Here is a 19,567-nt window from a genome sequence, read left to right as displayed (position 1 = left end):
AGATTTAGGTTGACCCTGAGTGAGGGCCGGGTAAATGACTCTGGAGGGCCATATCTGGCCCTCAGGCCTTAGTTTGAGGATCCCTGCTTTAGACTGTTTTGAGCATTTTGGAGCTATTTTACAAATCCTGCAGGCTCCAGTAGGACCACCCCTGATGTTGCCATGGCAATTAAGTTGTAATCATTGTGCAGCACCTGTGCAGCATGAAAGGACTCACAGAGACTGACAATGATCAAATCCAATTAAAGAAACAGAATTAAGCCATAGAAGAGATCAGAAGTACACTGCAAGAAAAAAGAATGCAACTGCTTAGTTCAAGTCTTCTTCCATAGCAACCCAGCTTAATTGCCAAAGGTCATTCTGAATAAAAAGCAGTGGAGACCAATGAGACATGTGAAAACCTAATCAATCTGTAGACAGTTTCAGAATTTAAATGCCTGTTGAGGAACATGACACAAGTGGCAAAGCCTGTAATATGCAAAATCACAGTAATCAAACTACTGATGACAAGAAAGTCAGAAATAGTTATTTTTAAGTTCATTTATTAGCAGAATATATTGCAAGCGTTAGGTAAACTGAATGCCTGTGATGCTTATGTAAGCATTTTGTATGTTAAGGAAAATAATTCAACTCCAGTTAATGGATGTATAAAATGGAGGTATTACCCAATCGTGTACACAAGGATTTATAGAGGAAAATGCACTTCCGTTTTATTCAATGGTCACCTTTCAGTCGTCCATTTTCTGCTGCAATATTTTGCCTACATGAGAAATATTCCAAAAGTCCATCAAGAATTACTGTGGCAAATGTGAAAAAATAAAGGCTTCAAAGGAAAAGAAAAATACAAAGGAAGAAAGAAGCTGTTAGCAAGAAATGAGCAAGGCCAATCCAAGGAAGTTTCAGAACATATTGCTAGGTGTACTGTTGGAAAGGACAAGAAAATGAGCCATACAGTTAATGGAAAATCGAGCCAAGTCAAAAAACCAAGATCAGTTTGGGTAAGATGCATCTGAATGCCTGTGATTTATCTATTTGAGAATCAGGGAGGTGCCGATTTCTACTGATGCTTCACTCATTCATTTTAGAACTATTCTGAACTTCAAGCTGGCATCCTAAATCTGTGTTTGCTCCATATTTCTCTTGCTATGCATCCCAGGTGAACTCAATCAAAATTACACTGAATCTCCCATGAGATTTTAGGCAACAAGATAAAAGGTTGTTTTCTAAAAAATGTTGGAATGTGTCCCGCCACAATAAAAAAGATCTGAGTGTGTGACTATGCCAACATATCTTGGATTTAACTTCAGAGTATATCTTCAGCAGTTCATAGAAAATATAACCACACATAACAAATACACAAAAAAAAATCGCTTGCAAAATATTTTATATATTTTCTTTTGTAAAAAAACCACACAAAGTTCAGATTGCTTCAAGAGATCTTGGAAGAAAGTGCCATTCTGAGCAAGAAGATAAACTATTTACACATGGAATCAGATACAGTTTCACTCACTATTTTACATGTTAAACCTTCTCTTTGCTTTATGCCTTCTTTACATAGCTTAAGAGTTCTTCTTTCTCCATTCTGTATCCACTCTTTTTCCACTGATCCCGTAGCTCCTGCAACAGGACACCAATTTCTTTCCCGGATGAAATCCCTGTTCTTCTAATGTCGTGGCCACTCACAGGAAAAGTAGGGACAGACCACTGTTGCATTTCATTCAGAAGACCTTCCTCCCCTTGATACTTTAGAAGCTCACAGATTCTGGATGTTGCATCAACTTCCCTCGACTTAAGAAAAAAACAAAACAAAAAATAAAAACACATAACAATTTGAGAAATTTATGCACATAATAATAATAATAATAATAATAATAATAATAATGCAAACATCCAAGTAAAACTGCAAGTCTAATGCCCCAATAAGAATGTCAAAGACAGCCAAAAGCAAGTATAATAAAAAGCTGAACAAAAATCAGGAATTATCCAGAAGTCTCTGGTGGAAGAATTGTGGTGAAACATTTAATCTGAAGCAATGGTGCAGGATCACACTTACATCTATAATGAAGTCTTGATATGGCTTAAGTGGTTCTGTAGTATCAATAGCTTTGACCAAGTCTCTCCTGTGCTTCAGTAAAAACAGGCCAAGGTTTTTTTCGTCTTTTGAAATTTTCAGCCTTAAATCCAGTTTTGAGATGTCATCCGGGACCTTTAACAGTGATGTTAGAACTGTCATTGGTTTTGGAAAGAGATTCTGAACATTTTTACAGACTGTGTCAAATTCCTGTAAGTTCCCATTAACAGGCAATCCTGAGGGACACACACAAAAAAGGAACATGAGAACAGTGTTTTTTTTTGTTTGTTTTTTTTTTTTTAAAAAAAAACCCTCAAATGGCTAGATGTAATGTATCAATAAACATGTAGCCCTCGAGGTAATATTAGACATCAATGTCCATTAACTCTATAAACAATGGACGTAACAGACAAATAATATCAAGACAGGGGTTCCAAACTTTGTTTCTCCAGATGTTTTTGGCTCCAGATCCCAAAAGTATTGACTGCTAGCCAGGTGGCCTTGAGCTTCTGGGAACTGAAGTTCAAAACACATGGACAATTAAAGTTTGGGATCTAATAGAGAGTTAGCCACATTTTCTGGCCCTACACACTTACTAACAGTATTGTGCTGTGAGTTGTCACAAAACTACAACAACTAACAGGATCACAGAAGTAGCATTTTGACTGCAAACCCATAATGGACATCTTGCCCCAGAACTAGGAGCAGAGCAAATACTGGCAGAACTATATCAATACCATCCATAAACCAAACTAATGAGTTTCCAAGCAGTGAATTCCAGTGAGCAAAACCTAAGCTCATGCAAGCCCTCAAAACCCAAGCTCATGCAATTATTAGTGGCTCACACCCATTTTTTAAATGAAGCACATAACTACTTACTGTAGGATTTGCCCCTGAAACAATAGTACTTCCTATCACAAATGTTCTACACTGTTCTACAATGTTCTACATTGCTCTGTAGACTCACTGCACTTTACCTATGTAGTTGGCTACATCGAGTTCATACATTAGGCGAATGAGATGATTTGCATGATTCCCAACAAGGATCTTCTTCATTTCCATCCAAATCCTCTCGCCTGATATCCCAGCCAGGCCTTTGGCATTTGCTTTGATGGCTTCCAGAGTTTTGGGTTCGTGGTCACCAGGCTTTTCTGCAATCCTGCCATAAAATCTAAGAGAAGAAAATAACTCAGTAGTTAGAAGAAATATGTCTTTTTAAAGGTAGCAAAGGCACTTTGGAAGACTAGCTGCTCTCATTCTGAAAATGCAGATTTTTGATATGCAAGTGCTGCAAATGAATACTGATCAACATGTAAAGAATAAGGCAGAGCAGCTTGGGTACTGCGTTTGAATACACTGTGCATGAGTGCAAAAACACCACAATGGTGAATGAGGAAACAGGGCTATTAGTAAATCATGTAGCAGTCAGTCCATGTGGTGTCAGATCATATCCAGAAAACTGCTACCTGAAATATCCATTAGAAACAGAAAAATGCTACCTGAAATATCGCAGAATTCTTAAGTAATCTTCTTGTATTCTCTGGTTCGCATGTCCAACAAATCGGACTTTTTTGTTTTTTAAATCATCATAGCCATTGAAAAAGTCATAAAGTGTGCCATCCAAGCCTACAAAACAAATACAGAAACGTCAACAAAAACAATTCAGGCCCCTTCCACAAAGCTGAATAAAATTCCGTATTTTCTGCTTGGAATTGTAATAAATGGCAGTGTGGACTCAGTTATAAAGCAGATATTGTGGGCTTTTCTGCCTTGATATTCTGGGTTATAAAGCTGTGTGGAAGGGCCCCCAGAAGGTCATTTTAAAAGGGCATACTACACTTAACTTTAGCATTTGAACAAAGCAAATGAAAGTACACTATCTGAGCCACTTCAAGATACAAGAAATTTAAATCTCATGGTTTTCAACGTCTGAAGTTGTAAATGGCATGACCTCTGGCCATCTAAGGAGCCATCTGTCTCATCATGAACTTGTTGCAAAGAAGACCTCCTTGAAAATACCACCCCCTGTGAAGAGCCATTTTATGGGCATGATTTCATCATGTGTAGCTCTCAGAGTAAATTGATATTAATGGAAAGGGTTACTACTGGCAGCATGTACATTATATGCTGTTACAGGCTGAGCATCACTTACCTTGATTTCCAAAATCCAACACTGTTCATATAGATGACTGAGATAGTTACACCTTTGCTTTTTGATGGTACAATGTACACAAACTTTGTTTCATGCACAAAATTATTTAAAATATTGTGACTAAAATTTCCTTTAAGCTATGTGTGTAAGGTGTATATGAAATATAAATGAATTTTGGGTTTCATCTGCAAGATATCTCATTATGCATATATATGTAAATACAGGCATTCCAAAATGTTTTATTATTTAAAAAATCGGAAACCAAAGCTCTTCTGTCCCAAGCATTTCAGGTGAGAGATATTCATTCTGTACTAGCTGACAACTGAGACGGACTGCAAGAATTACTCAACAAAATCAATGAAGTAAGTCTAAACAAACCACATTCACAGTTGTTAGCAAAAGGTAAGAAGACCAAAAACATGTAAAGATCTAAAAATATGACAAATATAAATCTCTTAGAATCAGATTAAACAAACAGCACAATCATAATCATTCAGTACTAATTAGATAAGAGAATAGCCAGAATGGTTTTTCAAAAGATGAAAGAAAGATATATCACTTGATTTCAACCCAAGCCCATTTCCCACATAGCTGATCATGGGGAAATTTTCACAGGAAATAATGATAAAGAGATTTAGAATTCACAAAAACCAGAATTGCCATTGCTAATTTAGGAGATGGTTACCTAAGAACATAGAATTAATTGTGAGATCTCTCCTCTCAGCATCTTTTTCCCAATCAGTCGTGAATTCCACTTCTGCATGCCTCCCATCAGTAATTAGGTCAATCCGAAGTGTGGTAATTTCAAAGTTCTGCTCATGAAGCTGTAAGAGAATTTTGAAAGGTCTTAATCCAATTTTGGGGGGGGGGGGGTGAGGGGAAGCATCTCTTCCCAAATGGAAAGGAAACAAATATATGTATATCATGCTAGAATATAGACCATTAATGCATACACACATACATACCACTTTGTGACACTGTGAGGGAAGAATTTTTCCAGCCTCTCTTCTTCCCTTGTTGTTAAACAGGGGACAAATTTCTTAGAAGTGCTGTGAGTTTCCCACTTTGGTCTCTAAACCAATCACTTTTTTTTCACTCTTTGATGCCTCACTACAAATCTATTCCTTTCTCTTGGTCAGTGATGATTAATGTTCTTAACAAGTGTGCCATAGTTGTATGAAAAACATGTAGGAAAACACAGCCTTCCCTACCGTGGCTTCATCCAGATGTGTTAAATTACAACTCCTATCACCCCATGAGGACAGTCCCCAGAGATGACAGGAATTGCAGTCTAACACATCCTGCAATCAAAGTAGTATGCGCTACAGCATAAATGCACTTATCTTGTGCTTGGCAGAATATATCTATAGCATTCTGATGCAAGGAGCAGGCGGCCTGCCTCTGAGAGTCAAGGAGTAAATCACTGGCCACAGATCTGCTGCAGATGCATGCTGCTAAACATATCTCATCTATGAGAGACTTTTAAAAAAAACCCTTTAAGGCCCCTTCCACACAGCTGAATAAAATCCCACAATAACTACTTTGAACTGGAATATATGACAGTGTGGACTCAGAGAATCCGGTCCACAAATATTGCGGGTTATATGGCTATGTTATATGGCCCTAAAATTCATGAATGGAGTTTGGCAGCATACTGAACACAGCAGTGCTTTTAACAACACAGTGCTATATGGACTCTGGCTTGATGGCCCAGGGATCCACCCCAAACAAGCATTTAAGCCAGCTTTATATGGAATTCTTATAAAAACATGCAATGTCAACAATGGATCAACAAAGAGATATGACAACCATGCAACGAACCAAAGAAAAGTAACCACTATTTCCAAACTATGTGTGTCACACTGATTCTTTGTATCATTTTCTGGTGTTCAAGCTGAGTGTCAAGATATTTTGGAAGCATGTTTTGCAAATGTTTAATTTAACTTGAAATTATGAGGAGAACACAACAATCACCATATTTTGGCCAATTATTTTCTTCAACAAGGTTCCACTCATTTAAGCCTTATGGTCACTTCCTGACTTCCCTCCTTCATTGCTCATCTTCTCAACAACAGAGGGCCCTTCCACGCAGCCCTATATCCAAGAATATCAAGGCACAAAATCCCACAATATCTGCTTTGAGCTGGGTTATCTGAGTCCACACTCAGATAATGTGGGATTTTCTGCCTTGATATTCTGGGATATAGGGCTGTATAGATGGGCCCCGAGTTCCCAGAGTCTATTGGACTACATTTCTTAGGTTCCCTTATCATTGGGAATCCCACATTATCTGGAGATCCAAGGTTAGCAAGAACTGATCAAGGCCAACACTCCCACAAACCAACATCCTCAAGATGTTTTGGAAAACATATCCATCGTCTTCAACTCAGTATCATAGTGGCCCTGCTGGCTAAGGAATAAATCATCATCATCATTTAATTACTTATTAATCGCCCTCCATCCAAGATGCTCTAGGCGATTTACAAGCTAAAATTGTAAAGGATAAAAATACATACATACAGATATTGATAAAAGTAACAAAGATCAAAAGCTCTAGTAAAAAGCCAGGTCTTAAGCGCTAGGGTAAAAGGCCCTAACTCACGAACGGGCTCTCATATACGGTGGCAAGGAATTCCACAAGGCAGGGGCAGAAATAGAAAAAGCTCTGCGTCTGGTCCTTTCCAAGTGCACTTCTCTAGGACCCGGTATATAAAGTAAGTCACGTTGGGATGGTCGATGCGACCTCCAATGATGGGAGAATGAGAGATGGTCCCTAAGATACGATGGACCCTGGCCGTAAAGAATTTTAAAGGTCAGAACTAGCATCTTATGTAGACCACAGTAATCAGTTGGAAACCAATGCAAATGCTGCAACACTGGTGTTATATGGCATTTCATGGGTGTTCTTGTGAGTAGTCTGGCTGCCGCATTTTGAACAATATGGAGCTTTCGGGTCGTAGACATCGGAAGGCCAACATACAGGGCGTTGCAATAGTCCAGCCTAGATGTGGCCGAGGCATGGATGACTGTTGCCAGAGCCTCATCAGATAGGTAGGGTGCCAATTGCCTCGCTTGTCGTAGATGGAAAAAGGCCTGTTTGCTGGCAGCAGCGACCTGAGCTTCCATTGTCAGCTGCGAATCCAAAACGACACCCAAGCTCTTAACGGTAGGTGAAGGAGATAGGGCAGCACCATCGAAGGTGGGTAGCAAATGGGTCAGACCAATCGAGCGGCCATGCCAGAGAATCTCAGACACCTGTAGTTCAATATATCTTTATTTAGGGAAGCTGCTTTAGATTTTTTGGCAGAAACTTTCCCAGACAATGGATTCTGTCATGACAAGGGAACACATAATAATAGTAATAATAGTAATAATAATAATTTTGTACTCAGCCTCCATCTTCACGAAGGGACTCAGGGCGGATTACACTTAGGACAAAATGTCCACAGAACATCAAAGCAAAACAATCCATTAAAAACAAAACAAAAAATGATTAAAATAAAATAAAACACAGCAAAGCATAACAATCAGATAAAAACATAACCAAATAAAACATAACAAAGAATAACATGCAGAAGCCTCCTGAAGTACAGATCCTCAAACATACAGAAACACAAAATTCTGTTTGGGACACCTTCTAAGTTTCAAAAAGTTGTATATATCTTTACCCTGGCAGTGATGGTTCCATGTTTTTCCCCTCGATTGTTGATCATACGGACACCCGCAGCCTGGAACATCTCCTTCATCTGAGTAGGTGTGGCAGTGGTGGCGAAGTCAACGTCTTGTGGCTTCATGCCACTGAGTAAGTCCCTCACAGCACCTCCGGCTATTCGGAGTTCATAATTTGTTCTGTCAAACAGTTCTGGTAGAAGGGAGCAGTGGAAAAATAAGTTATAACACAAATTCTTACATGGTCTGTAATTATCCAAACACATAAACCTCTTCTGTCCCTTTAAAGTTTTGGTCGTGTCAGGAGCAACTTGAGAAACCCTTTACAGTTAATTGAGTTTTACTAGGGCAATTAATAAATGAAACAAGTCAAGATGGGAAAAAACTGCATCATGGCAGACAGTACCAACCCTATCTTTGGATGCAGTGAGGAAACAGCCTCTAGCAGCAGATTGTGGGAGTCATGACAGAGGGAGAAGTTGTTAGCAATTTAACTTGTCATGATTGTATTTTTCCTGCCAGGGATGGCAAGAGGCAGTTGTAGAATTTTCTGTACCATGTGCCAAAGTAACTTGGCTAACTCTTGATATTTCTGACTAGGTGGGTGAACTACAACAAAATAACCTAGACTGCCCTTGATAACTATATGATGCACTTTCATATTTATTATACATTCAGTTTATATTTCCCCCATGTGGTTAATACACCATATTCACCTAAATGTCCCATTTATTTTGATGACATTTAATCCTAAACTCGCATCATATGGGAGACATATATCTGCAGAGATCTCATGGCTGTTCATGACTAGTTACATCTTGGCACTAATAATTAAGTAGATTAAACCTGTTTTCATAAGATGCATTCAAGTTTGGGATGACAAAGCTGCACCTTTGCATTTCAGACCATGCTTTTTGACATTTCATTTTAATACAGAAAGCTCTATTTCTTCTCAGGGGACAAAATATGCAACACAGGTAATAACACAGTATCTCTTGGGTGAGATGAAGAATAGGATAATATTTAACTCATCAGACAAACCCAGAGTTCATGAACACATTGACATGACTCTTCAAAACCAACAATACTTTACTCAGCTGCAAATGACCCATTGATACTTACTATAGTGCCAAGGAAGTGAGGAGTAAATAATTTCCCATTCATACTGAAGCATCCTCATCCAACAAGACTAAGTACAGGCAGTCCTTAAGTTACAAACAAGATAGATTCTCTAGGTTTGGTAAGTTGAATTTGTGTGTAAGTAGGAACAGGTATATTTTCAAGTGTAGCGCCAGCCATATATTTGTACAGTAGAGTCTCACTTATCCAACCTTCACTTATCCAACGTTCTGTATTATCCAACGCAGTCTGCTTCCCGTCCAGATCCAGAGATGTTTCAATACATTGCAATGTTTTGGTGCTAAATTCGTATATACAGTGATTACTACACAACATCTCGTGTATTGAACAGCTTTCTCTGTTAATTTGTAAAATCATAATGTAATTTGATATTTAATAGGCTTTACCTTAATCCCTCTTTATTATCCAACATTTTCGCTTATCCAATGTTCTGACGGCCCATTTATGTTGGATAAGTGAGACTATACTGGACTGGATGTCCCACGAGTTCTCTTCCAACTATGATTCTATATATCTTTTAGGTTTGGATGGCACAGGGGAGGGTTAACTCCCTGTGGTGTTTGTTTTGCTGTCTGTGCCCCTGTTCAGAAGATGTCACCTCACTTTCTGTGCCTGTGACATTCAGATTTTGAAAAAATTGGCTTGATGTGGAAACAAGGATTGGCAATAAAACTTCAGTGGAGATACCTTTCCCCCATGATAATAACTATTTCAGGAGTGAATTTCCCTTTCGAGGGGTAGATTTCTCTCACTTCCTGTTGTCTCACCCCTGTTCTTAACTATGAATAGTTTGTAAATCAGATTTTATAACTCAGGGATTGCGTGTACAAGTAATTTCAAGTGTCTTGCAATATGCTAAACCACACTAAGTTCTATTTAAAACAGTAGTCAACAATGTTAAAGGAAAATAGAGCCCTGGGGCATATTACCAAAGGTAATTAATATATTGTAGTATTGGGTATCTTCAGATATCAGAGTTTCCAGTTCTCCAAATTGTTTGATCTTGATAGATAATCCATATATAGCATAGAGATTTAATCAAACCAGAATTTGCTGGTTCTGATGTCAAATTGTGGAAAGATAATTATTGTTTTTAACTGAGGTACAGAAGAGAAAGCATGCATGGAGATCAAGGGTTGAGGGTGTAATACTATGAGTCATTTTTAAATTGTATGTTTGTAACTCGGGGACTGCCTGTATTTTATCTCTGAAGTTTTCCCTGCTGCAGCACAATTCAAACCCAGGAAACATATCTAGGGTAGCCATGTTGATCACACAGCAAAACAAACAAAAAATCCAAAATCCAATAAAGGTAAAGTGATTCCTGTATTAGGCCAACTAATATACAAAAAGTACATCATGCAAGTTTTCTAAGTTTAATTAGCTTCTTATGAGGCAAAGATGGTAGAAAGCATACAAGAGAAGAAAAGCGGTTGTGTCAGACAATCTGCCTCAGATGTTACTTCTGGTACCATTTAATTTTTAATATCTTTTCTCATGAAAAAGCCATTTTACCTGACCCAGTAAAGGTATTCTGTTTAGTGGATTTTACTGTGGAAGGAAGCAAAGGAAGGAGCAAACATAGCTACCCATGAATCTTGCACTTTCATATTCCTTGTATGAGGGTTGAATAAAAAGTAATGCCTCCACCTTCGTAACTCCTCAACAGATGGCAGTACTGATATGCGGCAGGTACTGGCTTGTTCAGTAGACTCTCCTCTACAGTTCCATTTTGGCAGGAAGCCTTAGCATTGAACGGTTGTGTTGTTAAAGTGCGAAGTATGAAACCCTGCACAGACGGTCAGTCAATGCGACTTAAGCAACCTGCAGTCATTGAATTCTTGACAGCAGAAGGTGTCACCTCAACATCTTTAAACTTACTTGCCCAATGACGCACTGTACTCACATCAATACCATCATCATAAACAGCTTGCATTCTCAGATGAATCTCCTTTGGGGTGATACCTTCTGCTGTCAATAATTCAATGACTGTATGTTGCTTAAGTCACATTGACTGACCGTCTGCGCAGGATTCCATACTTCACACTTTAACAATACAACCGTTCGATGCTAAGGCTTCCTGCCAAAATGGAACTGTAGAGGAGAGTCTATTGAACAAACCAGTACCTGCAGCATGCCAGTACTGCCATCTGTTGAAGAGTTACGAAGGTGGAGGCATTACTTTTCATTCAACCCTCGTAAATGTTCCTTGCTGCTCTCAATGGGTAGTTTTAAGGTTCTAAACCAGGTATGATTCCTACCAGCTGTTAGGAATTGTGGGAGTCGAAGTCAAATGCCTGTTCTAAACCTCCTCAGAAAACAAAGCGCTTCATACCTGCCACACTTTTGAGTCCTGGTGTGAAGAGGGACTGGAATTCAGGCGATTCCACCTTCATTGTACTTAAATGTTGCCACAAGATTGTAAGTCCTGCTCTGCTGCGGGAGGAGAGAGGGAGAACTGCCTTGCAGCCCAGGCCAAAGAGGTGGCTCCACATCTGAGGAAAAGGGCAGAGGTGAACAAAATGTCATGTTGTTATTTATTTATTTGTTCTTATTATTTTTTTCTCATAATCTCAGGCCACTAGAAATACAAGGTTACTATGATTTCTGTAATGGGTACATAGAAACGTCCAACTCACTGTGGGCTAGGGACCAAGGCACGCCACGATTTCAGAAGAAATCGGAAGATCACTGAGCCACAGAAGTGATGAGACAGATTTAAAATTGGTGAGTATATTTTCCAGGTGTCCATTACACCTAAAGAGAATAGCCATGTTATTTACATCAGGTGGATTACAACTCAGGAAGCCTCTGTTTCAGCTTTCCTCTGTCATGAAGGATCACTCACGCAAACCATCGTCTTGGTGCATCTATTTATTTATTTACAGCTTTTATATTCCGCCCTTCTCACCCCACAGGGGACTCAGGGCGGATTACAGTGTACACATATATGGCAAACATTCAATGCCAATTTTTGACATACAAACATATACAGACATACACAGAGGCTATTTAACTTTTTCTGGCTGCCAGGGGAGCTGTCGCTTTCATCGTCCATCTGCGACGCTGATGAAGCACTTCCGCATTCCCCGCATGCTTCTCCGCTGGAATGCTTTGCTGGAGTCTTCTTTATGGCCTCATAAATCAGTTAATTTAGCCTCCCCACACTTTAAAGTGGTACCTAATTTTCCTACTTGACAGATGCAACTGTCTTTCGGGTTGCAAAGGTCGACAACAGGCTGCACAATTGTTTGGAAACCCACTCCAACCCGGGCTGGCTTCGAACTCATGACCTTTTGGTCAGAGTGATCTTAAATGCAGCTGACACTCAGCCAGCTGCGCCACAATCCCGGTGCCATGCAGTTTGAAATCACTTCAACTGCCATGGCTTAATTCTGGGAGTTGTAATTGTACAAGGTCTTTCGCCTTCTCTGTCACAGTGCTGGTGCCTCACCAAACTACAACTCCCACAATCCCAAGAAATGAGCCATGGCACTGAAACATGATGTCAGATGACAATGTAGATCAAGCATGTAGATCAAACTTCGGCCCTCCAGGTGTTTTGGACTTCTACTTCCACAATTCCTAACAGCTGGTAGGAATTGTGGGAGTTGAAGTCCAAAACCTCTGGAAGGTCAAAGTTTGCCCATGCCTGGTGTAGATGCTCCCACTGTCTCAGTTCCCCTAGGTGGGCAGTTTTGGAGAATTTTCCATTTGTGGATAAGGGATACTCAGCTTGTATTCATTCCCACCTCCCAAAGAATGCAATCAAGTATCTGAACCAGCCTCCCAAAATCAACTCCTTCAGGATCAATAGCCCCAAAATCCCCAAAGGCAGACTTGCAGAGAGGAGAGGGGAAGGGGTGTGGGTTGGGGAAGCTGGAAAGGAAGGGGAGGAGCAAGGAGGAAGAGGAGAATGGAAGAAAGGAAAGGAGGAGGAAGGAAGGAGGGAGAGAAGGAAGAAAACAAGTAAAGAAGAAAGCAGGAGGGAGGGAGAAGGGAAGGAAGGCCCAAGGGAGGAGGAAGAGAAGCAAGAAGTGATGGAGGGCTGGAGGGAAGGAGAGAAGAAAGGAAGCAAGAGAGGGAGGGAGGAAGGAAAAGAGGAAGGAAGAGGGAGGGAGGAAAGGAGAGCGAGAGAGGAAAGGCAGGAAGGAGGGAGAGAAGAAAATAAGGAAGGCGGGAAGCAAGGGGGAGGAAAGGAAGGGGAGGGAGATAAGGAAGGAAGGAAGCAGGAAGGAAGGAGGGAGAGATGCAAGAAGGGATGGAGGACTAGAGGGAGAGAGAGAGAAGGAAGGAAGGAAGGAAGGAAGGAAGAGAGGGAGGGAGGGAGGAAGGAAAGGAGGGAGAGCGAGGGAGGAAGGGAGAGCGAGAGAGGAAAGGCAGGAAGGAGGGAGAGAAGACAAGAAGGAAGGCGGGAAGCAAGGGGGAGGAAAGGAAGGGGAGGGAGAGAAGGAAGAAAAGAAGGAAGGAAGGAAGCAGGAAGGAAGGAGGGAGAGATGCAAGAAGGGATGGAGGACTAGAGGGGGAGAGAGAGAAGAAAGGAAGGAAGGAAGAGAGGGAGGGAGGGAGGGAGGAAGGAAAGTTGGAAGGAAGAGGGAGGGAGGGAGAGAGAGAGAGAGGAAGGAAGGAGGGAGAGAAGAAAACAAGGAAGAGAGGGAGGAAGGGAAGGAGGAAGGAAGAGGCTGGAACTGAGGGGAAATGGGAGAGAGAGGAAGGGAAGGAAGGAGGGAGACAAGAAAAGAAGGAAGCCGGGAAGCAAGGAGGAAGGAAAGGAAGGGGGGGGAGGGAGAGAAGGAAGAAAAGAAGGAAGGAAGCAGGAGGGGGGGTGGGTGGGAGGGAGGAGGGGGCCAAGGGAGGAAGCGGGGAGAGAAGGATACAAGCAAGAAGGGATGGAGGGAGAGAAGGAAGGAGGGGAGGGGAGGGCGGGAAGAAAATAAGGAGAGAGGGAGGGAAGCCATCTGCGCCTCACCCGGGGTTCCCTCGGCCGGCTTTTTCCGTCTCCGGAGTTTTGCGTTCAGGCCGGAAGAGGCAGTCCCCGTGCAAAGGGCTCCTCCTCCTCCTCTTCTTCTTCCTTTTCCTCTTTGCTCCTCCTTCCTGCTCTTTCCCCTTCCCGCTTTCATTGCAGCGGGGCTGCTGTCGGGGTCGGAGTGGCGTGGTGTCAGGCTGCCATTCATTCCACCCTATAGATGTACCCCCAATGTTTTGGTGGTGCTTCCCTGCAGGCTTGAGAGTGCATGGAGGTCCCTCGGTGTGGGGATTCGGTTCATCAGTGCAGGCCAATCTGATAAAATGTGACCAAGGCTCCGTCTACACTGCCATACACTGTCCACATTATCTGCTTTGATCTGGATTATATGGCAGCGTAGACTCGTATAATCCAACTCAAAGCAGATAATTTGTATGATCTCATTTGACAACTTGGATTATATGGCAGCACAGATCCAGCCAAGAGGAATATAATAATAATAATAATAATAATATACATCACACAGTCAGTCAAGGTGGTCCCAGTGGTTATGGCACACTGGGTGCAGTATTGAAGAGAAACAACTGGAAAAGCTGACACAATATGAGGATTTAAAGATCGAACTGCAAAGACTCTGGAACAAGCCAGTAAAGGTGGTCCCAGTGGTGATCGGCACACTGGGTGCAGTGCCTAAAGACCTTGGCCTGCACTTAAACACAATCTGCGCTCACAAAATTACTATCTGCCAGCTGCAAAAAGGCCACCTCACTGGGATCTGCACGCATTATTCACCAATACATCACACAATCCTAGACACCTGGGAAGTGTCCGACGTGTGATCCAATACAACAGCCAGCAGAGTGATCTTGTCTGCTGTGGACTCATCTTGTTATGTTTCAAATAATAATAATAATATACATCACACAGTCCTAGACGCTTGGGAAGTGTTTGACTTATGATTTTGTGATACGAAATCCAGCATAAATATCTCATTTGCTGTGACATACTGTGTTTTTGTGCCAGTAAAATAATAATAATAATAATAATAATAATAATAAGGGTGGTCCCAGTGGTGATCAGCACACTGAGTGCAGTGCCTAAAGTCCTTGGCCCTGCACTTAAACAAAATCTGCGTTGACAAAATTACTATCTGTCAGCTGCAAAAGGCCACCCTACTTGGATCTGCACACATTATTCGCCAATACACGACACAGTCCTAGACACTTGGGAAGTGTCTAGTGTGTGATCCAATACAACAGCCAGCAGAGTGACCTTTTTTGATGTGTACTACTCTTGTTATGTATCTAATAATAATAATAATAATAATAATAATAATGCTTTTTTTTTTTTTTTTTTGCATTCTGCCCTATCTCTCCTAAGGGGGCTCAGGGCCCTTTCACACAGCCCTATATCCCAGAATATCAAGGCAGAAAATCCCACATTATTTGAGTGTGAACTCAGGTAACCCAGTTCAAAGCAGATATTGTGGGATTCTCCGCCTTGATATTCTGGGGTTGTGTGGAAGGGCCCTCAGTGTGGATTTCAGCAAACACAAACGCAAACATTGAATACCATAGAAACAGCCAGAACACAACTAGAATAACAACCCACCCAAATCCCAGAGGAAACTAACATCTAACAGTGAATTGTAACATAAAACTAAAATTACATAATAAATTAAATTATATCTAACCTAAAAAGACGAACCTTGAATTCCAGAATCATTAAAGGTTTAAATAAGAGTGTTAAAATTAGAATATCTATTTCTCGGTAAAAACAAAACCTGATTGAATTATTTGATGCACAAGATTAGTACACAGCAAACAAGATCACTATGCTGGCTTTTGTATTCAGTCACAAGCCAGAAACTTCCCAAGTGTCTAGGGCCCCTTCCACACAGCCCTATATCCCAGAATATCAAGGCAGAAAATGCCACAATATCTGCTTTGAACTGGGTTTTCTGAGTCCATACCCAGTTAATGTGGGATTTCCTGCCTTGATATTCTGGGATATAGGGCTGTGTGGAAGGGCCCTAGGACTGTGCGGTGTATTGTCTCAGATCTGAGCAGGATAGCCTTTTGCAGCTGATAATGAACATGATAATTGTTATTAAGTGCAGACCCTCCACCTAGTGTGCCAGTCACCACTGGGACCACCTTAACTGTCTTGTACCAGAGTCTGCAGTTCGGTCGTTAAATCTGCATATTGTGTAAGCTTTTCCAGTTGCTTCTTGTCAATTTTCCAGTTGCCTGGGATTGCAACATAGAAGATGCATACTTTGTTTTGTTTTTCCATGATTGTAATATCAGGAGTATTGTGCTCCAAAACTGTCAGTCTGAATTTGGGAATCCCAGAGTATTATTATTATTATTATTATTATTATTATTATTATATCTATTTATACCCCACTTATCTGAAGGGAACTCAAAGCAGCTTAACATAAAAGCATCAACATAACCATGTAAAATATACAAATATACGAACATTAAAACAAGATTAAATATAAACAGAGATTGAATTCCTTGATCAGGTCCTATTTTTGACATGATGGCTTGTTCCCTTCTTCTCCACTCAGTTCAGATTGAGTATTATGTTGGTCAAAACATTTTGGACACACCAGCTGTGTATACAATCTGTACAGAACTGCCCAAACATTAGTTTCCCACATTTCCATGAGATTTGGTAGGCAGGCTTTGGAAAAATGGGTTGCTTCATGTTGCCAACCTTTCCTTCCCTCGGCCTGCCTTCCTTTGCTGCATCATCCTGGAACAAGGGCCACTGCAAGTAATGGGCTGGGACACAGCCAAACTCCAGCCACGGTCTATAGCTTTATTTTAAACAGAGCAGTTTTGTTTTACACACACAGATTGCAAAAGCATCTTCCAAATTTTGGATGTTAGTTGTCCATTTCATTTTAAATATAGGGAGAGATCAGGAACATTTTTCCACTCAGCATTTGGACTGCTGTTCCAGCACAGTTCTCTTTTTAAAAAATGCATAAACATTTTGGAACCAAAATATTTTAAATGTCCAGTTCTTGAACTTGGCTTGGACTTCACATTTCATAGGCATGGATCTCGAAGGAAGAATGTTTCATAATGATGGCCCCAATTTCAAAGCAGTATAGTTCACAATGCAACAAGGTTACGATTACACAAAAGTCACAAATGGTTTAATGAGTTATCAACAAATCCAATGTAATTAACCATTTAGAGCCAGCAGCCAATCTAAATAATAACTCTGAATGGAAAATATAACATAACCCTTACATCACCATCTTACAAATGACCGAAGCCCCTTCTACACAGCTGTATATAAATCCATATTGAACTGGATTATATGGCAGTGTGGACTCAGATATCTCACTTCAAAGCAGATATTGTAGCTTATCGGCCTTGATATTCTGCATTATATAGCTGTGTGGAAGGGCCCTAAGTATGAACAGAGTCATAACATTGAAAAGGACAGCAAAGCAAAGATCGAGTCCAATCTTCTGTATCTGCAGAAGATACAGGTAAAATACTCCTAAAAGATGCAATCCAAACTTTGTTTAAAGAACTCCAGTGAAGGAGAGTCTACCATCTTCTATTATTCTGCTGCTGAATACGTTTTATCATTCAGAATTTTATGTGGAACCTTCTTTCTTGTAATTTGAATGCATTGGTGCAAATCCTAGTTTCATGAGCAGCAGAAGAAAACAAACTTCTATATATATTTAAATATGACTATTATAATATTATTATTTATTATTAACTTTATTTGTACCCCGCTAGCATTTCCCGAAGGACTCGATGTGGCTTACAAAGGCCGAGGCCTCAAAACACAACACAACAATACAACACCTAAAGCAAATTAAAAACAGTTAAAAACTATCTTGTCACCTCTCAATCTTTTCCAAGTTAACCAAACTAAAATTAGTCACAGAGAATGGTTTCCAAACCTTTACCACCTTGCTCACCCCTATCTGGACAAATCGATGTTCTAATTTATTTATATACTTGCTTGGGTACCTGGCGTTGCCTGGGTTATTTGAAGAAAGCTATTTTTTAAAAAATTGTGCAAAATGCATAAGGTTGTGAATTAACTATAACTGACATCATACCAGGTTAACCTTGAGAAATTCACATCAGTACTTAAAGTTTGTTATGTTGGGTAAATTTGCTCTAGATGCATCATCGGTCGCTCTCTGGCTGCAAGATAAACTACACTGGGATTGTGGCGCAGATCACTCTGACCAAAAGGTCATGAGTTCGAAGCCAGCCCGGGCTGGAGTGGGTGTCCAGCCATTGTGTAGCCTGTTGTCAACCTTTGCAACCCGAAAGACAGTTGTATCTGTCAAGTAGGAAAATAAGGTACCACCTTGTGTGGGAGGCTAAATTTAACTAATTTATGAGGCCAAAAAGAAAAAAGACTCCGGGGAATGTGGAATGCGGAAGAACTTCATTGGTGTCGTTGATGGACGATGAAAAGCAGCAGCTCCCCTGGCGGCCAGAAAAAAGTTAAATAGCCTCGGTGTATTTGTCTGTTAAAACGTTGTTTGTCAAACTGGCATTGAATGTTTGCCATATATGTGTTTACTGTAATCCGCCCTGAGTCCCCTGCGGGGTGAGAAGGGCGGAATATAAGAATTGTAAATAAATAAATAAATAAATACAACTCCCACCATGGTGAGTCAGTCCCCTCAAACCCCTACAGTAGGTTCAGTTGATCATGTGGGTTTTGTGTGCCAAGTTTGGTCCAGGTCCATCACTGGTGGTGGTCACAGTTTCTCTGGTTGTGGCTGAACTACAACTCCCAGAAAGGAAGGTTGGCTCTGCCAACCCCTTCAGTAATCAAATTTCAACATCAGGTAAATGTGCCTAGTTTGGTTCACACCCACTGGTGTTTGGGTCCACAGTGCTCTCTGGATGTAAGTGACTACAACTCCCCAAATCAAGGTGAATTTTACTCAAAGACCTCTAGGATTTCCTGCTGGTCATGGGGACTCTGTGTGCCAAGTTTGGTCCAATTTTATCTTTGGTGGAGTTCAGAGCACTCATTGATTGCAGGTGAACTATTAATCCCAGTACCTAAAACTCCAAAATGTCCAGGCCAATTCCCCTCAAAACTCACCAGTATTCAAATTTGGGCATATCAGGTATGCGTGCCAAGTTTGGTCCATATCCATCATTGTTTGGGTTCATAGTGCGTTCTGGATGTAAGTGAACTACAACTCCTATAAATCCCTCCAAAGGTTGGTCATGGGAGTTCTGTGTGCCAAGTTAATTCCAGGTCCATTGTTGGTGGAGTTCAGAGTGCTCTTAGACTGCAAGTGAACTATACATCCCAGTACCTACAACTCTTATAAATCATGGTGAATTTTCCCCAAACCTCTCTAGTATTTTTAATTTTATTTATTTACCGCATTTGTATACTACCTTTCTCAGCCAGAGGCGACTCAAGGCGGTTCACAGCTGGCAGCAATTTGATGCCATAACAAATATCTAAATGCAGTTAAACCAATTATAAAAACCATTCAACATTTACAATGTAATATAAAAACAACAGTATCTGTAAAAAAAACAAGATC

At 40.7% G+C, this 19,567-nt stretch overlaps 1 protein-coding gene across 2 annotated transcripts; it reads right to left on the bottom strand.

Annotated features, from left to right (window-relative positions):
* Positions 1 to 1,367: 1,367 nt before the first annotated feature.
* Positions 1,368 to 14,077, bottom strand: TRNT1 (tRNA nucleotidyl transferase 1). Of its 2 annotated transcripts, none has more exons than XM_060766313.2 (8): positions 14,002 to 14,077; positions 11,368 to 11,527; positions 7,892 to 8,085; positions 4,909 to 5,047; positions 3,571 to 3,697; positions 3,049 to 3,242; positions 2,054 to 2,307; positions 1,368 to 1,788 (listed from the first exon to the last, which is right to left on the bottom strand). In XM_060766313.2, the coding sequence occupies exons 2-8, from the start codon at positions 11,525 to 11,527 to the stop codon at positions 1,540 to 1,542; spliced, it is 1,317 nt and encodes a 438-aa protein (XP_060622296.2). In that variant the 5' UTR covers positions 14,002 to 14,077; the 3' UTR covers positions 1,368 to 1,539. The 2 variants fall into 2 exon arrangements, with proteins under 2 accessions (XP_060622296.2, XP_067319578.1); XM_067463477.1 differs by lacking the exon at positions 14,002 to 14,077 and adding an exon at positions 11,672 to 11,761.
* Between the last annotated feature and the right edge of the window lie 5,490 nt (positions 14,078 to 19,567).

This window comes from Anolis sagrei, chromosome 2 (genome assembly GCF_037176765.1).
Source record: "Anolis sagrei isolate rAnoSag1 chromosome 2, rAnoSag1.mat, whole genome shotgun sequence".
Taxonomy (NCBI): domain Eukaryota; kingdom Metazoa; phylum Chordata; class Lepidosauria; order Squamata; family Dactyloidae; genus Anolis; species Anolis sagrei.
This window is presented reverse-complemented; position numbering and strand designations above follow the sequence as displayed.

Excerpts from the sequence above, each read along its gene's own strand:
- TRNT1 (XM_060766313.2), bottom strand. The coding sequence starts at position 11,527 with ATGTGGAGCCACCTCTTTGGCCTGGGCTGCAAGGCAGTTCTCCCTCTC. Across the intron at positions 3,243-3,570 it reads AGAATTCTGCGATATTTCAG|ATTTTATGGCAGGATTGCAG; the intron begins GTAGCATTTTTC and ends TTCTTCTCTTAG. Across the intron at positions 1,789-2,053 it reads ATCAAGACTTCATTATAGAT|TCGAGGGAAGTTGATGCAAC; the intron begins GTAAGTGTGATC and ends TTTTTTCTTAAG.